This window comes from Centruroides sculpturatus, unplaced genomic scaffold (genome assembly GCF_000671375.1).
Source record: "Centruroides sculpturatus isolate CEXI.00-Female unplaced genomic scaffold, Cexi_2.0 scaffold45, whole genome shotgun sequence".
Taxonomy (NCBI): domain Eukaryota; kingdom Metazoa; phylum Arthropoda; class Arachnida; order Scorpiones; family Buthidae; genus Centruroides; species Centruroides sculpturatus.
Window position 1 is genome coordinate 1,289,125 of NW_019384310.1, and position 23,529 is coordinate 1,312,653.

Genomic DNA, 23,529 nt, shown 5'->3' on the forward strand with positions numbered 1-23,529 from the left:
TAAATGTTTCACGGATTAATACTAAATTGTCTACTTTTGTACTAATTTGAAACTGTGTCATTCAACTAAGAAGAGCAAATAAACAGATAAAATGATGCCTAGTGTTCATTTAAATGCACTATATCGTGCTTAAGAAACAAAAACTAAATTGTCTAGAAAACAAATTGCTTATTTGTCGACTCAAATAAATTAGCAAAGTACTACCTGAATAGAATTGAAATCACTTTTAGAATATCATAAAACTTTTCATTAGAAAAAATTAAATTACTTTCAAATCTAATATTTTCTAAAGGATAACATAGGATTCAAATTATAAATATACACATGTACTGGTACATACTATATATATTGATATATATATATTAATCATTATGTGAAGTTAATTTATTATGATTTATTAACTTACTCTTTCCATTGCATCTTCACTGTAGGCTAAATAATACAAGCATATCGAAACACCTGTAGCTGCTACTGATGGTCGGTATACTTGTAGTAATTTTTGTAATCCTCCCACATTTATAAATTCAATTGCAAATTTCTTATGGCATAAAAGTGCTGCGAGATACTTTAAAAAAATATATATTAAATACATAACTTCAAAACAACTATTATTAAAATTCTAATTAATTTTAGAAATTTATTTTAAATATTTTAAAATGTTTTGTATAATAATAATAACAGTTTATTATTATAAATAAAAACCAATGCCAACCTTAAGAGCTTCAAATGCTAATCGAACATCATGATTTTCTTTGAGATTAACATAATGTAGAATTAAAGATAAAGCATTATGTTCAAATACATAACTGAGGAGCTGAAATATAATAATCAAAATTTTAAACATATTCATATAATTTCATTTTATTTGTAAGATATTATTTATATTATATAAATAAAGGAAAGCTCACATAATGTCAAACTTCACACTAAAAACTATATTATCTATTATATTAAATATCATATTTTCTCAATAATAAGGATAACATACTTTCTTAAATTATAAATGAAAATATGATCTTACAGGGTATTCTCTGAAAATCTCCATTGTTTTAAACTGTTCTGTAAAATTCATTTGCACAGATAGGTGAATGAAATGTGTTGGAAAATGTTGATCAATGTGTCATGTTTCATGTGCATATACTTGAAAGAGTTACTGCTACCATGTGATAGTGTTTGTAAACATTAGAAGGAAAATGACAAAATACAATAAAAGGCTTAGATGTTAAATTGGTTTTGCAAGTTAAAGTCAGTTGTACTAGTGGCATAAGAATTTCACTGTATATAAAAGCCATTTTCCAATCCTAAAATGATACATGAATGGCACAGGAAGTTCTGGCTACAAAGAATGTTTTGAAGAGATATGAAGAGGAGGTGACAGTTTGTCTCAGACAAACAAGTGGAAAATATTTGCCTTGAAATATTTTCCATACAAACAAGTGAAAATATTTGCCATGAAAGACCATTTATAAGACCCTCATAAACTTCAAATGCCAACTACAACTCTGCACAAAGTCTTGCATAAGCAATTGTAACTATGCACATACAAAATACATATGTTGCAGAAAATTAAGCCAATCGACAAGTGCCTGTGCACAGTCTTTGCCATTGCCATCCTAGACCAAATCAACTAACACCCAGTTTTTGGACATGATAAAACAACTTTCATTTTTCTAAATATACTGTCATAACATTCAAATCTGAGACTCAAAAAACCTTTGTTTCATATCAGAACATATCAAGGACAGTTCAAAAGCACTTGGTGTGGGTTAATAAAGAACCAAATACCTTCCCAAGATACCATTAATGGACTCAACTATAATGTTGAAGATCTTTGTATTCCCATATATTGAACATATATCAAAGCATTGTGTATGCTACAAAATTACCAGACATGAGAGCCATGCAAACAAGAATTATGTACGTCAATAACAGCGTGACTCCTGACATGTAGACTTGTACAGTGCATAGACCAAAATTAAGTACAGATTAGATATCATACATAATACATGCCATGCCTGGAAATACACTGATTTAATGTAACTTTTTCAGATGTACTTTCTATTATCATTGTCTGCAGTACTGTATTCAATGTTTCTTTTCCCAAAATTAATTCACAAAACTAGGGAAATTCAAGGGAAACATTACCTTGTTAAGGTTTTTTGATGTTAAAAAATAATAAATCAAGATCTTTAAAATAAACTAACTAATTTAGGCTCTAAGTATTCAATACATTTAGAAAATATTTACATTTATTAAATATTAAAATATACACACAAATAAATATTTATAAATATGCTTTACCTCTTGATATTCACCCATAGGTGTTAAATACTGTAGAATGAACCTCTGTTGCATTTCGGCAGTTAATGGATACATCTGTAGTGATCCAATCATAAAATGTTCCAACTCTGCCCAACTGCTGTTAGAACATTCATTTAAAGATGCCAACGATCCACATCCTGCACTGAATGGTGAGGTAGTGCGAGCAGGAGATAAGGAAGAGGATCGCTATTTACAAAATTAAAATTATGCATTATCACATAATGGGTCAGCATGAAGCAAAATGATTCAACAATAACAGTATAAACAAAAATAAATATAATAAACTGTTTGTATGAATTAGTACATAATTTTTATTTCTAAAAGTATTTTTAATCATAATTCATTTCCAGAACTTAATCATATTAAAAAATTCAAATGTGTTCAAAAATTTATTTTTAAGGATAATTAAATAATTTTATTAATTATGTTAAAATCTTTCAACTAATTTTCTGGAATATATTAAGTTGTTTGAATATGATTTAGTTCTGCAGATAGGATACATGTATTCAAAAATGTTTACAAATGAAAATTATACAGAATATTACTTAGTAGTAGTTTATTTAATCCTTAATCCTTTCTGTAACTGCACTAATCACAATAACAAATACATAACCATTAAATATGCAGTAACTAACATTTACTAATCATCTAATGTTTTCAGTACTTTTGATTGACTTTCTTCAGGATAATACATAAAATTTAATATTTTACAAAAAGTACAAAAGCTGTCCATATTCCAAAACCATTTTTTATAACTTCAATTTTTTTTGAATAATACGAATTTGCTAAAAACACATATGTTGGTTACTTTTATGTATTATACTATATCACAATACATGCAAAACCAATAAATATATAAAACATCTATTACCCACAATGAAATAACCTATGCCTAGAAATATTCTAAATTATATTTTTATATTTATATTCTCGCACTTTCATCCTCTTACATTGTTCAACTTTAGATTTTATTTATCAATACTTTCCAGGCTGGTAAAACCATGATGTTTTCTCTATAATTTAGTGCCTGCTCCCTCTCTGTAGCCTTATGAATGTGCCATGCCACACCACATATTTAATCCTTTGCTTATTCTGCATCTTTCGGATCATTTCTGCCCAATTCCATTCTATTTTTACAAAATCTGGGTCTGCTATGGCATAAGTCACTAATGCTGTAATTGGCTTCTCCTTTTGGATGTTACTTTTATGTTCTTTGATCCTCTGCTTTAGTGATTTAATAGTGGGTCCTATGTAGCATAAGTCATTAAGCCTCCTGCTATCTTTTATAGGTATTCTGTACACGCCATTGATGCATATCGGGTCAATGGCCTCTTCGTCGTTCCTTAGCATCCCGTATACCGTGGGGTTTCTTTTAGTTTTTTTGNATGGCATAAGTCACTAATGCTGTAATTGGCTTCTCCTTTTGGATGTTACTTTTATGTTCTTTGATCCTCTGCTTTAGTGATTTAATAGTGGGTCCTATGTAGCATAAGTCATTAAGCCTCCTGCTATCTTTTATAGGTATTCTGTACACACCAGGACTGCATGTTGGGTCAATGGCCTCTGTCGTTCCTTAGCATCCCATATACCATGGAGTTTCTTTCAAATATGATTTTTTTTGTTAGTTTCAACTCCAATTTCTCTGTAGACATTTCTGAGGGTTGTCATGTATTCAACAACAGTATATTTGTTCTGTATATCATTTCTTCTTGTCTCTGCATCTTCTGTTCTCCATTTGCATATCATTCTCCTTATCATTTTTCTCTTGACTCCAACCTGACAAGCCATCTCCTCAATGTACTCTAGCACTCTTATCTTATCTTGCATATTGGTGCAATGAGTATATGCTCATTTGTGAGAGCCCTAAATGCTGATAATCTATAGCATGTGAGGTCCATGGTATGAACATTGCATCATACTTTGGCTTTCTGTAAATATCTGTGCTGACAGTGTTTCCCTTTAACTTGATTAAGATGTCTAGGAAGTGCACAGCGGCATTGCTTTCCTGCTCCAATTCTATTTCTAATCCAAATGTGTTCAAATAAATATCTTCCAGAAAGTTTCTGATGTTGGGTTTCTTCTTCCATATTATTAACACATCATCTACATAAAGTGCATAAACAACAATGCCATTCCCAATATTTGGGTATGGTTGCTCTTTCTAATGGTCTGAATGCCATCTCACAAAGTGTCTTGGAAATGGAGCTGCCCATGGGTACTCCTCTATTTTGCTCATACACTTGCCCATTGAATGTGAAAAAACAATGAAAATGTAGCCAGGTGTGCCAACTCTAGAATTTCCATATGCAAGTTGCCTGAGTTTATGATTTTGTTCAGTAGGAAGTCACTCAGGTGACAAAAACACGATTCCAATTTGATCAAGGAGTAATTGCCTTAAAGTTCATTACCGTAATAAATTCTTCTTGCTTCAGATCCATATTCTGTAGCCTCTGGATTAAGTCTAGTGGTTGTTTTATGCTTTAATCATGCATTGATCAATTCTCACTGATCAACTTATTGAGCAAGCACTCTAGGAAGATTGTGGGCAAGCAACATTTGTCTATTACTGGCCTTAAGATGTAAGAGGATGCAAATGCAAGAATATAAATATAAAAAGTATAATTTAGAATATTTCTAGGCATAGGTTATTTCATTGTGGGTAATAGATGTTTTATATATTTATTGGTTTTGCCACATATTGTGTGATATAGTATAATATGTATAAATAACCGACATATGCGTTTTTAAAAAATTCATATTATTCCAAAAATAGAAGTTATAAAAACTGTTTTTGGAATATGGACAGCTTTTGTTCTTTTTGTAAAATATTAAATTTTATGTATTATCCTGAAGAAGGTCAATCAAAAGTACTGAAAACATTATATTAGTAAAAGTTAGTTACTGTATATTTAATGGTTACGTGTTTGTTATTGTAGTTTATTTATTCATTTTTATTCAAGGAAAATAAGAAATGAACTTCATTTAATCATCAAAAAACATAGAATTTAAAAAATATTTTCTTGTTTATTTAAAAATGATGGGTCAACATATATAAATACTAAAAATTATGACATTATTTATGCTAAATTCTAGATGAAGTAAGAATAACAAACACATTAGTTATAAGAAATGCACATTTCCTGAATAAGTCAGTGTCTAATGATATAGGGTTTAAATAAAAATAATTAGTTATAAAAAATTTATCATTGTGTAGATACTATTTAACTAGCTATTTATTGAAAGATATGGTAAATATCCTACAGGTTGCAAATCAACATAATAATTACAATAACCAAATTGCAAAATCAAGGTTCTTTAATGTTACAATTTAGTTATTGTAACTGCTATAACTATCTGTTGTAAATGAATTTACAAAACTTTCAGTATTAGTAGATCATGAAGCACAAAATAAAAAGAATCTTAAATATTGAAAAAGATTGCTTTAGTTTGTGTTATCACTTTTGAGTTCACATAATCATTAGTTACCCTTACCCGTCTTTTTTCAGAAAGATTGTCTACAGTCTTCTCTTTATTAATATGGGAAGGCAGTTTGTCTTGAGATTCTTTATTTACTATTGAAAATGGACGCTCACTAATAGAAAAATTTTCATCTTTTTGACTGGATTCTGTTTTACTACTTAATTCGTGTAACCTTTTTAACATAACAGGCACCTATATTAATAAAAAAATTTGTCAATATAATCATTTGTAATTAAATACTTTATTAAACTGGCAAAATATTGTATGAAAATTTGTGATTAATTGTAAATTATCAGCTATAAAGCAAAAGAAATCTCAATAGCATTTATTAAGAACAAGTGCTTTTAGCCATCTTCAATTATCATCATCAGATTATAAAGCAAATGAATTCATAAACATTACTAAATTTTTATTTTCCTAGCTTTATAGTTGCTACAGCTGTCCAGTTAAATGTTCTTATATAAATTACCATACTTAAATTGTAAATATTATAACTAGAAATAAATTGGACTAAATTCAACTTACTAAATGGGAATTTTGTTCTCTAAAATTTGCTGCAATATCTTGTACTTCCATAGAAGCAGCTAATAAGCCAGTTGCATAAGACTGTAAAGGATTACTAGAATTTTCTGCCCATTGAAACAGTCTATTAACCAAGCCATCCTAAAACATAAAAATAAATTTAATTTAAAAAATAAAATTAAAAACAAGAGTCAAATAAAGCAAAACACGTACGGTATCTTGGAAGACAACCGATGTTTCCAATCCAGGCAAAATATCTAAAAGCAGGCGGCAACCAACTGTATTTAAGTCGCGACTATCCCGATGCATAATGTAGTTATTTACTAACTATTAAAATAAAAATATGTTCCATTTTTATTATTATATTATGGAAATGTAAATAGAAATATATTTCAATTTTCTTACCTTATTCATGAAATTGTCATTTTTAAAAAGAATTTTTAAAAGATGTCCTAATGTGCAATCTGGATAGGCTCGACCTAAAAATTATTATTAATTTACCATTTATGTTTATAAATAATTGTAAATATATATTTTATTAACATATGGCAATTAATCTTACAGCTAAAATATATTTCCTGTATGCAAAGTGGTGAAAAGTAAGCATACACTTCATTAATATTTACTTACTTGTTATGATGAATTTGTGAGAGCCTGGATTTAATAAATTTTATTTGCCTATAAACTTTTTCACATTCGTTTTATAAAAAAATAAGACTTAAACTCATGTGAAGAAAATTCTACATTTTTTCCTGCAATACTTAATAAAAAACTGGAAGTCTGTGATTATATCTTTCTCCGGATTCACTTCCTTTCAAAGGTAACACATCTTCCTAATGTATCACCCGGAACCAACAATCAGAATTCAACTATTGGCCCCGACTTACAATAATTCCTAATATTGAAATTAAATTACATTTTAACTTTTATTTTGAATTTGTATATCATTAGTGCCATCTTATTAAAATATAACAATTTTTGATGAGTTAAGCACAAATTTTAGTTTAAATATATTATATCTCTTTTAGAAATAAATTAGAAAAAAATAGTTAATATCAATGTAGCAGACTCCTTTATAATCATTTGCTTTAATATCTCCTATCTTTACAACTGGTAGAAACTTTGCTATGAAATTCTATATTTTATGTTGGTCATCTAAGTATATTACATAGTTAAAACTGTATCTTTAAAAGTAGTCTCAATTTATGACATTGAGTTTACAGGAAACAAGGTAATTATTTTGTGACCTTTTTCCAGGAAAAAATGCCATAAAAGTCAATGTTTATGTATTTTCAAATAATTTTACAATGTATTTCATCTAATTAATGGAATAGCAGAACATTACATATAAACCCTTGGTTTATATATATTGTTCTATAGGGATCTCACTACCAGTAGGATTTTTGCTTTTTTGCAACAAGCAGTGTAATTTAGCAATAACTTTTGTCTGCAAATTTGCAAAAAAGCAATAGAAAATTTCACACTTGAACAAATGTGATAGTTTCCTGTATGATGATGTGCTTTTGTACATTTCAGAATTACTTCAAAAATGCTTTAATACAGTAGTGCCTCATTATATCGTGCTTGTTGGATGATAAAGAAAAAGCATGATACAACCAAGTACTAAAAATTCCAGGCTTTTACTAAACAGATTATACATGCTATGCAATCTCTATCCTCTATTCTTTCATCAGCAAGTGTTTCTGATATAAAATAAGTTTAGTTTTTCAATACTGAATTTTTATTTATGGTCTTATCTTATTAATTGACGTTTACATAAACATTAATACCACGAATGCTCATTTAGCATTATTGTTTCTTTAACAATGACATTTAACTACTGTCAATATAAAAACAAAATATCAATTGCAATTTCATTATACAATACTATATTTCATAATAAATTGCTTATTAAAAATTCATGTACAGTCGACCCCCCTATAACACAGTAGATACGTTCCATTCTTTATGAAATTGATGTTCTAAGAGTCCTTAATTAAATACATGAGCCAATCACAGCCTGGCACATATGCAGGACTACGGCTGTTTGAAAGGTTTTCTTCCATAAAATTAATCGATTCTAGACTAATTCGACTCAACATTTCCAAAATATGTATAATTTTTTGGGAATAATCCACATAAACTATGCTATAAACAAAAAATTGTAGGATTACTTACCAAGTGTGCACCGTTCGACGATGTCATTACTTAAGCTTGTTTTTGTCATTGAATGACGCTCACGTTTTCCTGATAAATTATTTTTTTTGTAAAAAATGCGCTGAACTTTGGAGACATCATTAATATAAATATAATTTTTATGGACATTAAATAATAAATGGTTTTTAGTAGGTCTGCTGCTCGTTTAAACTCAACAGTTTGTACAATATCCGCTATTGGTCTGATTCAACCAATCCTGTCGCGACATGAGTCGGCGATGACGTTTTACTGAATTATAAAAGGTTTTTTAGCGTGTTTGTACGAATAATGTCGCAATTTTTTCGCTGGCATATAGGAATCCGAACTATATGAACCATGTTATGGAGGGGTCGACTGTAATTTATGTTTTTCAATAAAAATTATAGATGTTGTAATTGAAAATTTAAAAAATAAATATTGAACATATAACAGAACATCAAAACCTATAAAATTACAAAGAGTAAAAATTCTCTAAAAAGCAAAATAAAATTACTACTGTATAAAAATTTTAGAATTTTCTGTTCAGTAATAAAGAAATTTTCTTCTTACACATTACCCAGTGAATTCAAAATTTCATACTTGCAGATTGGGTCAATTTACATAAAGGTGTAAAATTTCAAATTCACTGAAACTTGTAAATGAAAAGACAGTACTTAAAACCAATAAACAAACAACTTTTAATATCAAAAGAAAACATAAATGATAATTGATCTATCCACCTGTTTTGCTTATTTATATCTTCACGAATTTATTGTTTGTAGTTTCAAGGACATTGATAGTAATAAAATACTATATTTTGTTGCGAAAGAGAAATTCAATAATGGCAATTGATACCTTAAAACAGGGATCCTGTTTTAAGGTATCAATTGCCTGTGGCCCACTCAATATTTTTATGCAACCCACTGTACCCTAAATTTTTTAGGTACATTTTCCTTTATTTTCGTAAAGTATGTCATAAAAATTATTCTCATTCACTGGATACACTTTGATGTCGTAATGACATAATTCATGACATAATTTGTAACTGACCAATCAAAAAAGTTGGTGGCGTGGTCTGTCACTTTGATTGTTTCAGTTTCAAAGATTTTTGTAATGAAGTGATGATGTTATTGATAAAGAATGAGCAACGAATGAGGATTGTGTATCTTTTTCATCAGGCTCAAAGAATGAGGATTATGTATCTTTTTCATCAGGCTGATGAAAAAGATACATAATCCCTCTTTTCAAAAGAGTGCCAGCCATTTTTAGTGACTCAAGGCTAGGCCTAATGCAAAAGTTGAAGGGGCTAATTTATTCTTTATTTCTATAAAGAATAAATTAGCATCCTTTCCATTGACATTCTTTCTAATTACAGGTATATAATACAGATTATTTTATATGTATGTATGTATGTATGTATGTATGTATGTATGTATGTATGTATGTATATTTCTTTTGCTAATGTAATAATTTAAATGTCTTCAACCTCCAATTATATTCGTAATTATTTCATCAACTTTAAATTTATAATTTTAATAACCAAGAATTTGGTCATGGCATCTACTACTAAGAAAGCAAAAATAACAGAAGAAAAGAGAAAATTCAATACCTTTCGGCCAGAAAAATATTTCATAATTGAAACATGCAATAATACTATCTGCCTTATTTGTCATGATAAAATTGCCGTGTGAACTTGTGCATTTTCAGAGTTTATTACAAAGAAAAGAATTTCCTGTTAACTTTGAAAAATATAGCAAATTATGTGAAGTTCTGTTAAAAGACTTTACAACCAGATTTTCTGACTTCAGAAAAATAGAAACTGAATTAAAATTATTTAGTCATTCATTTTCATTTAATTATGTGGAAGCACCAGCCGAATACCATCTAGAATTCATTGAACTACAAAGCAAATCTTTGAAAACTTATCATAGAGAACTTCTTGAATTTTATAAAGTTCAATCTTTCAATAAATTTAATTAAATTGTCAATTTATCTAGAAAACTGCTATGCATGTGGGATAGTACATACTGTTGTGAGCAATTCTTTTCATGCAATAAAAACATCAAAACTGCTAAAAGAAATAGGTTGAGTGATTCCCATCTAACTAACATTCTTAGCATTAAGATTTAGTACCATAAAAGCAGATATTGACAATATTATAAAAAAAAAGGAAATGTCAAAAATTGCATTGAATTTATTTTTATTTTGTATGAGTATAATGGTTTTTACTGTCAATAATACAGTATTCTTTGTAATTATATATATTTGTTATTAAAATTTGATGTTCACATTTTAAACTTTTAAAAGCATATATTTATATAAAGTACCTTTGTGGCCCACTGAATATACCTAAATTTCTAATTTGGCCCAGTAGGAAAAAAGGTTGGACAAACCCTGCTTTATCTGGAGGACGACAAAAAAAAAAAACATATCCAAATCTGCAATATAACAAGTGGCTACTGTGTATCTACAGATAGAAGGAACAAGTGTAGCAGATCAAGATGGCTGTGTGATAATTTTAAGTGAAATTATTATTATATTGGTTTTAGTGAAATGAATCTCATTACAACACCAATATGCAATAGACTAGATGTAATAAATGTTATCAATTTGATGAATATGTCAATCAATGGTCCACCACAAAAAAAATTTGATTTCCAAGCAGCCTTTACTGTACAGTGCCAGAAAATCAGACACACTTTCAATTGTGACTTTAGTATAACTATGAGTAAGTTATAGCATTTCTAATTTTGTACTGGCTGATATAAAATAAAATCTACAATTTTTATTATGTTAAAAGCATTTTTTTTACATTACTTGTTTTGCTACCATTTTCAAGACAACATTAGCAATAAAAACTACAGATTTGAAAAAGCTAGCGAAATCCCTAGTTCTATTATTTCATAGCTTGACAATGGCTGCAGTGATTGCCAAAATCATTTGATTTTATAGATTTGCTGGTTAAAATTGAATGTTTTTAGCCTTGTAATCAGATTAAAGCATCAATTTAAAAAAACATACAATATGTTTCATAAAATTTTTTCATAGATATGAAACTATTATGCTCTAATTAACATTATGTTAATTAAAATGTAAAGTTAGTTCCAGAATATAGAACACATTTCTTGTATTTCACACTCACTTGGATGTCGGTCATCAAAAGGATCAGGATCCATTTTTAAATAAGCTTCCATTTCTTTTTCTACTAGCTCAGCAATTCTATCAAATACATTTAAAATAGACATTTTAGAAATAATTTACAAGCTATGTAATTATGACATTAAGTAAATATTAGAATAAGACCTGACCATAATTTATATATTTACCATAAATTAATTTATGATTTTACTAAATTCCAATTACTAATTTAGTAAATGGAATGTGTATGTGTATTGCAATAAATCCATTTATGACAATACACAGACTAAATACTATATTTTAAAAAATTATTTGTTCTCAAATAAGAAGTACAGTACATCAACATATATCAGTTTAAAGATTTTAATGAAATTATTATATATAAGGGTGAATCAATAAATTATTAGCCAATAAGCATTGAATGAAGCAGAAATTCGCATGTGAATGCACAAAGAAAGGAAGGTACTGTACATCTCTATATAAGGCAAATATCCATAGCCTGTCATTTGTTCACACAATCATGGTGGAAAATGGAAGTGTAAAAATTTGAACAGCATGGTGTAATCATGTTCCTAGTTTCTGGCAGTTGTGGATTCACTGGCAAATGCAAAAAATGTATGGTCCACACACCTAAGTCTTGCCTGGTTAAGGTGTAAGCAAAACAATTTTGCAAAGAACTGATAAGCATGAAAGACAAGCAATAATTAGGACATCCACAATATGCAGCCACACTGCTTACCCTCTTTTTCAACCATCAGAAGCATCTCCTTGTTCAGTTTATGCATTAATGCATACTTTGCCTGCATTACAGACACAAATGAGATCATCATGCTTCATGACAAAGCATGTCCTCACATGGCCAGAAGGACAAAGAACCTGCTAAAGCAGTTTGGATGAGCAGTTTGGATTGAGCATCTCCCCTACAGTCCTGACCTGTCACCCTACAACTTTCATGTTTTTGGGAACTGAAAAAATGCAAACTTAAAGACAGGCAATTTTCTTGGATGATGAAGTGCAAGTTGTAGTCTATGATTGGTTCCACCAGTGTCCCAGTACATTCTTTGAATGCAAAATTATGTAGACTTGAGTCACAGTCATATAAGTGCCTGAACAACTAAGACAATTATTGTTAGAATAAAATGTTTATATTCAATGCTGTTACTTTTGGCTGGTTATTTATTGATCCACTCTTATATACTGTATATTTTTTAATAATACTAACAAAATAAATAAACAGCTAAAGTTGAGGTTGTTAATAACGTTTTTGATCTTGTTTCAAATCATCCTCAGCTAACAGAAAATTTTTTTAGATTAAAAAAAAAAATACTACAAAAAAAATTTTTTACATAATAACAAAGTTTATTTATAAATATTCTCATTTCTTGTCTGTAGACATAATTTTTTTTGAGAAATAATTTTAAACTGAATTTGTAATGTGTTCATAAAACCTTCAATTTTAATTTATCTGTTTTGTTCTGCATTATATACACTGAAGATGTTTGTTATATACAGATGAAAACATTAGTAAAAATTAGTAATTTGAAGTATGCTGGTATGTGTGTTTAAATTAATATCAGTTACCAGTTTTGGAAAGTTATCTAATATAAACTATGTTCATATTGCTGTGTTACAGATTTGAAAAACAGAATATTAAAATTAAATTTTATTTTAAAGTGTGTCTTTCTACTACAGAAATCCTAAAATTGGCACAAATGACATATGATAATGAAGCTTTGAACTAGTCTAATGCCTTCAAGTGTAGTTCTCCCTATTGTCTTTTTGCTAAGTGGATGATTTTTCTGGCTGTCCAGTCAATAAACTTCATGAGAAGTATTTATATACAAAATATGGAACTTTTCCTCAAGTATAGGTTGATCCCAATTTTTTATGTATTTACCAGAACACAAGAGTCAGTTAAATGAACCAATTCAGATGCAGGTTTTCTCTTTATATACTTTATGTTAAGCTCCTGATAAAAATGTTAACATAATATTTTTGTGTCATAGGAGCCTCCTGCAATGCAAAATCTTATTTTATGATGATTGCCTACATCATGATCTTTTTTTGCATATTACTAATTACTGTTGATTTTTCTTTTCAGAAATATATATTCAAATACATTGTGTTAGCTAATTCTAAATTTTAATCATCAAAAGACTCATACAAGATGGCTAAGAAGATTGAATACTTTACTGTAACCACAGATGGAAAAATTGTGTGTGTTAATTGTGGTTGAAGATTATGATAATAGTGAAGATAATAAAAAACTATGTAAAAAAAACCATAAGTATTTTCAGTTTTGACAAGAGTGTCTGATGATTCACTTAAAAAATAGCCCGATCATGGATTAATATAACCAAAGTATATTTTAAATTATTATTTAGAGGCAAGAATGTAAATTGAAGTCAGACTTTCTAAAATTCTATAAGTCAGAGTTGAGGGCTTGATCTACTAATATCCTCAGCCCTGGTAACTATTTACCAAGGTTTATCTAAAATCATTTTAACAACCAATTCTACAAACTGAGACCAAACTGATTCTACAAACACCGTCACATCTAGTACAGTCAGTCCTTCATAGAATGATGATGTCATCTATGTACCTCTATATAAAAGGGTGTTTGGAAGGAACCGCAGGAGGATCTTGTGCTCTAACTGTCCTATAATCGATTCAATCCATACATTAAATCATTATATATGGAGATTGCCAATAAAAGGCATGTTTGGATCACATACAGGAGATGTCTGATCATCCTCCGCAATGGGAAAGACTCCCCCAACTGGAACAGACTCCCAGGCATTTACTCTATCCCTCTTAGGGACCACAGATGTGATAGGGACCTTATTTATATTGACTCCACCAAGCATACTTTGGGAGTCAGAGTGCATGAACATTGAGCAGACATATAGTATGCAAGGAATACCATGGCCCTTGCTATTTATATGGCCGATCATAATATCGAAGCGGCCTTTAACCAAGCAAGGGTCATCCTCACTTTGCCTCACCCTGAACACCTGAGATGGTTAGAGGCCATTTCCATTTATAAATCTAGCCTCACCACCATGTGCATCAATCACAAGGATGAGTTGAATTTGTCAGTTGCTTGGCAGGCCCTGATGGACACTGATATTTAACCCCTTCTGAGCCGCATTCGAGTGTGACTCGAGCAAGTTTCATAGCGTTACGTAAAAAACGGTTGTTAAGGCCACTTTTGAAATTTTTTTTTTGAATTTTTGGAATGTTTTTTAGGTCCCCAAATTTTTTCAGAATTTTTTGCCCGCACGAAAAAATTTTATCGTGATTTTAATCACCTTATAATGACGCGCGCTTCATGCTTTATTGCTTTTTAATGATTTTTTAATGGGAGTTTTTTATCAAAATTAATTAATTGTTCTAAAGTTGTAGTGCACCGATTTTCCTTTGGTAAAGTTATTTAAAGCTGCTTTCTGATGTCAAAAACGACCTCTGATAGTTTTTTAATTAATAGATTTTATTATATATATGTTTAATTAATTGGGGGGTCGGAAATTGCAATAAAAATTATAATTTTTTAAAAATATTTAAAAATATATGGCGAAACTGTAGTCACCCTAGTTTAAACCCTTGTCCTCCCGCGACGTCTGAGAATGCCCCGGGAAATCGGACTCCAGCTGTGTTCAAGGTCATCCAGATGTGTAAACAATGACTCATCAGTGTTAAATTTCACAGAAAGGCGAGACAAAGGAACTTAAATGATGAAGCTTTTTAACCAAAATTAACCATTTCTTTCGTTTTTTTTCAGTTTTAAGTATTTTTTATGTTTAATTAAAATTTTTTTTTTAAAAATGGACAAGAAGGAGTTAATAGTATATAATGTGCATACAATTCTCCATTTTAATGGAAAAATTTTACTTCAAAAACTTAAAAAAAATTTATATATCAATCATTAAAAATTAATAATTAGCATTAAATGCTATAATAAAATACCTGGTAAGAGTAGGTATGTGTTTGAAAGCAGGATCAGCATTAGTTCCATTTTCAGCTTCCCAATTTTCTAACAACTGCACAAGTTCTACTGTTGAATCTAAAACTGACATTCTTGTTTTGAAAAAATAAAATATTTTATCTGAAAATATTGAAAATTTGCAATTTAGTTGAATGTAAATATAAAATAATTTTTTATTAAAAATATAATAAAATTTCTAAAAGAAAGTATTCAATGCAAATGACATTTCTTACAAATCAATCATTCAAGTGAATAAGAATTATTTTGTACACTGGTTAATCCATTCATGATTAATTTTTTTTATTTTCACAACTTAATTTAATGTAGACATTCTACAAAGCTATTCATTAATAAATGAATTATATTTAAATTCCAAAGTATATTAAGACAATCTCTACTAGTAAACTAGTTGTATCTATAAACAAACTCTAACATACTAAGAACCAGAAAAAAATTCCAACAAATATATATTTCACATCAACTAAAACAAGTGAAAAATTCAGTTTTACACATTTGATATCCAGTTATTGTAACTTTTCTAACACATTTACAGATCAAATATTGAAACAATAATTCTTACTCATATCATAAAATAGATATACAGTAAGACCCTGCTTAATGCTGCCTCACTTAACGTTGATTCAATATAACACGGTCTGCTCAAAGCCTAAAAAAAAAAGCTCAAAATTTACTCTGATTTAAATTATCGCGGAATTTTATAGATTCATACATAATACGATTATTTACGAACACAAACCAATCAGAAAAAAGTGGCAAAAAGGTGTACTCTCCCTAAATCTATGTTTGTTTGGTGCAATTTTGGAAAAAATATAACATCATGGATACCATAGGCAATAACAGCTTTGCTTGGCAAGAATTAAAACTGATAAATGCACAAATGAAGCGTGGAAGAAGTTATGGCTGAAGGTATCCGAGAATTCTCAACAAGAAGAACCTATCGCTGTATTCTTGCAAACTCAATCTAATCAATATAGCAGGACTAGGAGATATAGACAAGCAAGATATTGAGAATTTACAGCATATTTCTGGTGAGAGCCTTACCAACGATGACCTTCAATAACTAGCAGAACATGGAATTCATGTGGAACTGGAAAATAGAGATTCTGAAAACGAAGAACCCAAAAAATTTCTCTACAGATTTCCTTAGTAAAAGTTTGGTAAGATAATCAAAATCATTGATCAAATTGTAGCAAACGATCCAGATTTTGAAAGGAGTGAAAAAGCAAAACAAGGCATTTTGGATGAGATCTTCTGCTACCGACATTTGCTGAAGGAAAGAAAAAAGCAACAAATGAAACTTCACAACTTTATTGCAAAAAAAAAAAAAATAATAAGAATTTCAGAAATGTCAGGACCTTCATCGCAAAAATTGAACTAATTAATATATTATTATACATTTCTGTGTGCATATGTTTGTGTTATTTAACATATTTTTATATTAATTTGTATAATATAACTTAAAATTAAAGTAAAATTTTTCTATTTTCGGTTGCTTGTTCCCCTATCTCTATTTACTTTATGTTAAATGACCTCGTTTAATGCTGTTTCATTTAGTGCTTTGTCATCTAGGAAACCCTGCTTAACGCATCCCCTGCATTAAGCAGGGTTTTACTTTATATAATCAGCTACTAGAAGAAATACAGAAAGATACAAAAAGATAAACGAGAAATCATCTATCAAAGTATTTTCAGTTTCTTCAAATATCTTCTCAAAATAATTTGGCAATTTCCCACAAAATGCCTATAAATTTCAATGGAAACATATGATCATTTAAATTTTTCCATAATTTATTTTAACATTCAACGAAACTCAGTCAGCAAATAATAAACTACACCACAATACCTTAAGTTGCCGAGAAAAATTTATTAAAATGTAACTAACATTTTCGGTGAAATCAATTGGACATACTCAGGTTAATTGAGAGAAAAAAAATAACGATATTCTAAAAATAGAATATATAAATTCTAATACAAATACAATGGAACAAATTCAAATACAAAATTAACGGAAGAATTATAAAAAAAAAAAACATATATATACCTTGTACAATGTATAAAAAAATAAAATAAATCAACAAATAGATATAATATTATATATCATGTAATAATATAGTATATAACATACAAAAAAATGTAAAAACTTCAAAAATAAAAATCAAGGCATAAGTTGTGAGCTCTTAAAAAATTTTTTAACTAAGTACAGTGGTACCTCAGGATACGAAATTAATCCGTTCCGAAACTGGGATCGTATCATGAAAATGTCGTAAGGTGAATCATTTTTCCCCATACGATTACATGTAAAACCAAATAATTCGTTCCAACACAAAAAACACACTCAAATTAAAGCTAAGTAGTACATTAAAAATTAATAAAAATAACTATAGTAAGGAAAACACTGAAAAATGCATTTTGTAGTTGTAAATGTATAAATAACCATAATAGAATAATAATTGATAAAAATAATAGTTTTATTTGCACTTTACCTTTCAAGATAGACTACGGTGGAGGTATAAACTGGTGGCGGAAGAGAGGGAGAAGGGAAATGATCCTAAAACTTAACTTTTATGTTATGTAAGTTACATAACATAAAAGTTAAGTTTTAGTATCATAATCTTTATCATAATCATAAGTAAACATAATCTTTTCTAAGTTAAAAATAACTTAGAAAAGATTAAAAAATTAGTGTTGTTTTATATATTTTTTTAAAAATTTTTATTCACTGCTTTTTTTTTCTTTCCTTCACTTCCACCAGCACTTTCACTCGATAGAGGTCGCTTGGTAAAATATCTATCCAAAGAGGTTTGGCTTTGCCTACTTTTTAAAATGTTTCTAAAATGACTTAAGCAAATGCCATTACTCTGAGCAGCAATACGGCCAGTGTGAACCTTTTTGGGATATTTCTTTTCAATAAAATCAGTCACTTTCTGGTAATACCTCAAGATTTCCTTTATCGAGCGAGATCCTTCCACGACGAAGCAAACACGCGAACAGAAGTGAATAAAAAATGGCGCTGCGAACTAATGTAACGTCGTATGGTGAGTTTTTGTTTGTATCGTGGAGCAAAAATATGTTCGAATTTCATGTCGTATCCTGAAAATTTCGTATGCTGGGGCGTTCGTATCCTGAGGTACCACTGTACTTCCACACAGATGGTAGCCCTTCTGCATCCCTTGCATTAATGCACGTTGTCTTGCAACTTGCCCTTAACAATATCTGTCTCTTCCCATTTTACTATGGAGCCTTCAGCCTGAGCCACCTGAAATAATATTGTGGCATTGGATCTCTTATTGATATATTTGTGCTCCTTCAGTCTGATTTCCAAATTTCTTGTAGTAACACCAATATAGTTTTTCTTGATTCCTTATTCCATGTTTTCATAAGGAATTCTGTACACTCCTGCTTTTCCTTCTTTATTAATGCTGTTCTTGCCATTCCTTAATATCTTATATAGGTTTGGAGCTCTTTTCAAAATCAATTTGGACTTTTTGAGGTCTGAAATTTCTTTCATTAATTTAAGGAAGAAATATAATAAAAAAATGAAATGGATCCTTAAGAAACAAACAACAAGAGTAGCTAAGAGTGATCTTTCAACATTCATCCTTTGGGACCTAATAGAAGTCCCGATGAAGATCAAAGAAGTTCTAAAACAAAGCCCAAACTTTGTCCTAAAAAATTCAGAGTCTTGGGAAACCTCAATGGAAAGAGGGATCACTGGGCTTGATTCATTCAAAAAAATACCTCAGATGGAAAAACTATATTGGTATTACTACAAGAAATTTGGAAATCAGACTGAAGGAGCACAAATATAATATCAATAAGGGATCCAATGCCACAATATTATCTCAGATGGCACAGGCTGAAGGCTCCATAGTAAAATGGGAAGAGACAGATATCGTAAGTCCATGCACTCCCTGACTTTGGCGATGAGTGCAGAAAAGATCGAAATTTATAAGGGCAAGCTGAAAGACACGTGCATTAATGCAAGGGATGCAGAAGGGCTACCATCTGCGTGGAAGTACTTAGTTAAAAAGTTTTTTTAAGAGCTCACAACTTATGCCTTGATTTTTATTTTTGAAGTTTTTACATTTTTCATATGTTATATACTATATTATTACATGATATATAATATTATATCTATTTGTTGATTTATTTTATTTTTTATACATTGTACAAGATATATATATATATATATATATATATATTTTTATAATTCTTCTGTTAGTTATGTTTTAATAAATTTTTCTCAGCAACTTAAGGTGTTGTGGTGTAGTATAATTTAACTTTATTTCTTATTTTGGTATATTGTGATATTTATTGTGTAATTTTATTTATTTTAGCTTATTAACCAATGAATCTTAATTTAAATTGATCTTGTTCTCTGTTTGTTATTGAGTCTTAAATCTAAAGTTGAAGATACAGTTCCAAAAATGTTTATCCACTCACCTGACTTCTTTATATTATACCTTTACGGATTTGTACAAAAAATCTGTACAAAAATCAAACTTTTTTATTTTTACAATATAATTATCCAGATCAACAACAACACAATACAGGTTATACAAGCAAACAAAAAACTATTCACAATATCAACCAAACCCCAGCAATTAAACCATTAAATAATTTCTTTTTTTTCATCTACCTTCAAGTAGACATCTTCAAGTGGAATATTACGATTGTAAGACTGCGGATTTTAAAATAATTTTTAATATCAATGTTAACCCTTTTTTTTTAAATGTGTAAACTGTTAAAATAGTTTTTTTGAACATTTAATGTAAACATCCGCCAATAGAAAAACTCTCCTTGCAGAGAATTGGATAATGTCACCTCTAAAGTCAACAATCAGGTGGGAAAGTTGACACTTAGTTGTAAAAGAACACAGTCATTGTCAACAAAGGACGAACTTGTGACCCCTTTCCCACCATAAAGCTATAAAAGCTGGAGTCACCAAAAACACAGGGCAATCGATTGACACAGAAAGTTATTCTTGAGCCAGTGTCCATTTTTGTCTCCCTTCTTCCAATCCTGTCCAGAAGACAATGGAGGAAGACACTTAGGACTTCCACATCTTTCATAAAAAAACAATTGTCACATACGGCTCTCCATTAAGACTGAGAGGTATTTTGGGGCTAGAGAAACTTTGTATACTCTCTCTGCAATAAGGAAATTACGCATGCGACATAGAAGTTAGACTAGTTGCTGGTCTTTTTGTAAATAATTTGCAATTTAACTGCATTTAACCTTATTGAATCTGTATAATCTGCATCTATGTTTAGCCTTAGATATTCAATAAATGCTTTGTTTATTTATTAAAACCTGTCAAACTATCTTATCATTCCGAATCTGGACACCTATCAACTTAACCATGACCTCTCCACTCGCTTTTGCCCTCCTATCGCCATCCGATGACACCGAGGTTGGGTTTTAACAACTTGTGCCAATTAAGTGGCATTTAGAGAACAGCCCCTATGCCCCAGGCTTATCTCACACAATTCTACAATGAAATTCTTCATTTTGAATCACACAATTCTATTAAGAACCTAACCACAAAATTACCAATATACCAGCAAAATTCAATTTAAAAACGAACATTTTCTACCGTCTTCACCGGTCATCCTCAGGTTTTGTGGTTAGGTTCTTAATTCTCACACCAGTATGATGAATGATTGTTTACACAATTCTATGATGAAATTCTTCATTTTGAATCACACATGACATTTAATAGGTGTAGCACCTGTTTATTGATTGATGCATATGACATCGTAGAATTTGCATCAGAAGGAACATCATCAGTTAGGTGCTGATGAATGTAGAACTTCCAAACTGGTGGGAATGACTCAGTGTCCTTATAGTTGATGGCACATTTCTTTACGAAGCCTTGTAGATCTCATATTTCTCCAAATGTCATAAGAAGATCCTATCATTCATAGAATGAAGGATCCTGGATAGATGAAAGATGATATCCACACCAGGTTCTGAATCATAAGAAGTGAAAGCAGTTGAAAAACAGCCATTTTTGATGTCCTCACAATGCATGTTTGTATGTGTCTACACGTAGCCCCAATGTATGCCAGGGAGTATTGAATCTGCAATTGTTTAGAGGAACTAAGTATACTCCTGGGATATAGTGCCAATTTTTGAAGTCGTTGGCATTGTGGAGGAGAGAAAAAATTGTGCTGCACCACTTAAATTCCAAACAAAAGCTGAAAAATTTGGCAATTTCTCTGTAAATGGGGGCCAAAGTGCTGTTATATGTGACTGCTCTAAAGTCAACATCCGTATCAGGCGCATTGGATGTAGTATATGCACAGACGTGTGATAGGCTTTGTAGTGAGAAATAAGAACCTTAATAGATTACTGAGCATATCCGTGCAGCAATGCCTGCTGTAGGATGTAATATTTTTTCTCCCTATCCTGAATATTGGAGCAATGGGTAAAGATCCTTTGGATCAAGGTGTTGAATGCTGTAATGAACAGAGTCATGCGAGGAGGCTGGAATGAAAAATGGGTGAAAGGTAAGTTTCTTGTATACATAGGTTATGAAGTGCCACTGATCAAGTTGTATATCTACATCCAGTAAATGGCCCCCATACCACTGCTTTGCTCCAAATTGAGTATGATGACATAAGGGTTGTGGTTGTACTGCTCAATAGGTGTAGGTCAGGTTGGGGTGCCAGATGATGAGTATGTTGTCTGCATATCTTGCATACAGGGCGATGGGTTCAATGAAATGTGGAAGAACTGCAGTTTCCAACTTACAAATCACCAATCACAAAATGTGCCAGAAATCAGGCTACCTATCAATACCCCTTTATGTTACAGGTAAGGTTGCCTGTCAAATGAGAAAGAGGTACAACACAGGAGCTCAGCTAACGCCAAGATGTTACAATGATGCTTGGAAGGCTCAGGAACGCGCGCCATCAAGAAGTCTCTGAGGAAGCAGAAACAGGGCTCTATTTCTACCAAAGGATACAAAGACTGAAAATAACAGATGGTGAAAAAAACCAGACCCCTCAAGGTGTATGCACTAATCTGCAGTCCTCTGCAAACAGCCAACAGGCAGTCAATGGCACTTGGAATGTCAGTTTGCTCACTACAATGCATCATTAATGCTGATATGCACTTTCATCCCTACAAAATCCATATAATGCAACAGTTGAAAGAACAGGACAAAGTGCATCAAAGCATCATCACCACAAATTTTCTAGGACTTTCAGCAGCCAACCCACAGATCTTGAATGACTGTGATATCCAACAAGGCCTATTTTGAACTATCTGGAAATATAAACAGGCACCAAAAAAACCCACTTCTATAGTGAGCACCAAAAAAACCCACTCCATGAATGACCATTCCATACTGCCTGGCAGTCCACTGCAATCCTGCAGCATTTCCCCAGTAGGCTGATTTCCAGATTTGGAGACATTCACTTGCCAGCAATGTCATTGGATTTGGTTATTCCAGACTTCTGTTTGAAGGGGTACCTGAAGAGTCAGGCTGATTTCACACTATGACCAATAGAACCAACTGGACCAACCCAACTAATCATGTAATTGGACCGACTGATACCAAAACCAATGACATTGAATACGCTCATGTCAGTGGCTGATTCTTTTTGACCAATTTAAACAGATGTTAGAAATTGAAACACCAGCAAATCGTTTTAAGTTTTTCTAACTTTTTAAAATATCTTTGTAATCTACCCAATTAAAATTTGCAGATATAATCTTACTTCATTTATAAATTCTTCTGAAAAGTCTAAATTTTGCCATCTTTTCTCATTTATGTCAATAATGTTTTTTATATTAAAGTCATATGTATTCCCATATAAAATTTAAGCAATTCTGGAAGAAACGGATATAAAGAAAAATTTTTTTAAATTATATATATAT

General features: G+C 30.5%; 1 protein-coding gene across 1 annotated transcript in view; it reads right to left on the reverse strand.

Annotated features, from left to right (window-relative positions):
• Positions 1–23,529, reverse strand: part of LOC111621508 (DDB1- and CUL4-associated factor 1-like) — a 118,963-nt gene that overhangs the window by 73,100 nt on the left and 22,334 nt on the right. The window contains exons 2-10 of the mRNA XM_023363666.1: positions 15,604–15,742; positions 11,642–11,718; positions 6,730–6,803; positions 6,538–6,651; positions 6,328–6,465; positions 5,815–5,994; positions 2,302–2,508; positions 713–814; positions 407–565 (exon numbers count right to left, since the gene is read on the reverse strand). Of these exons, the coding sequence (XP_023219434.1) occupies positions 407–565; positions 713–814; positions 2,302–2,508; positions 5,815–5,994; positions 6,328–6,465; positions 6,538–6,651; positions 6,730–6,803; positions 11,642–11,718; positions 15,604–15,713 (1,161 nt within the window). The 5' untranslated portion in view covers positions 15,714–15,742. The remainder of the gene's footprint in view (positions 1–406; positions 566–712; positions 815–2,301; positions 2,509–5,814; positions 5,995–6,327; positions 6,466–6,537; positions 6,652–6,729; positions 6,804–11,641; positions 11,719–15,603; positions 15,743–23,529) is intronic.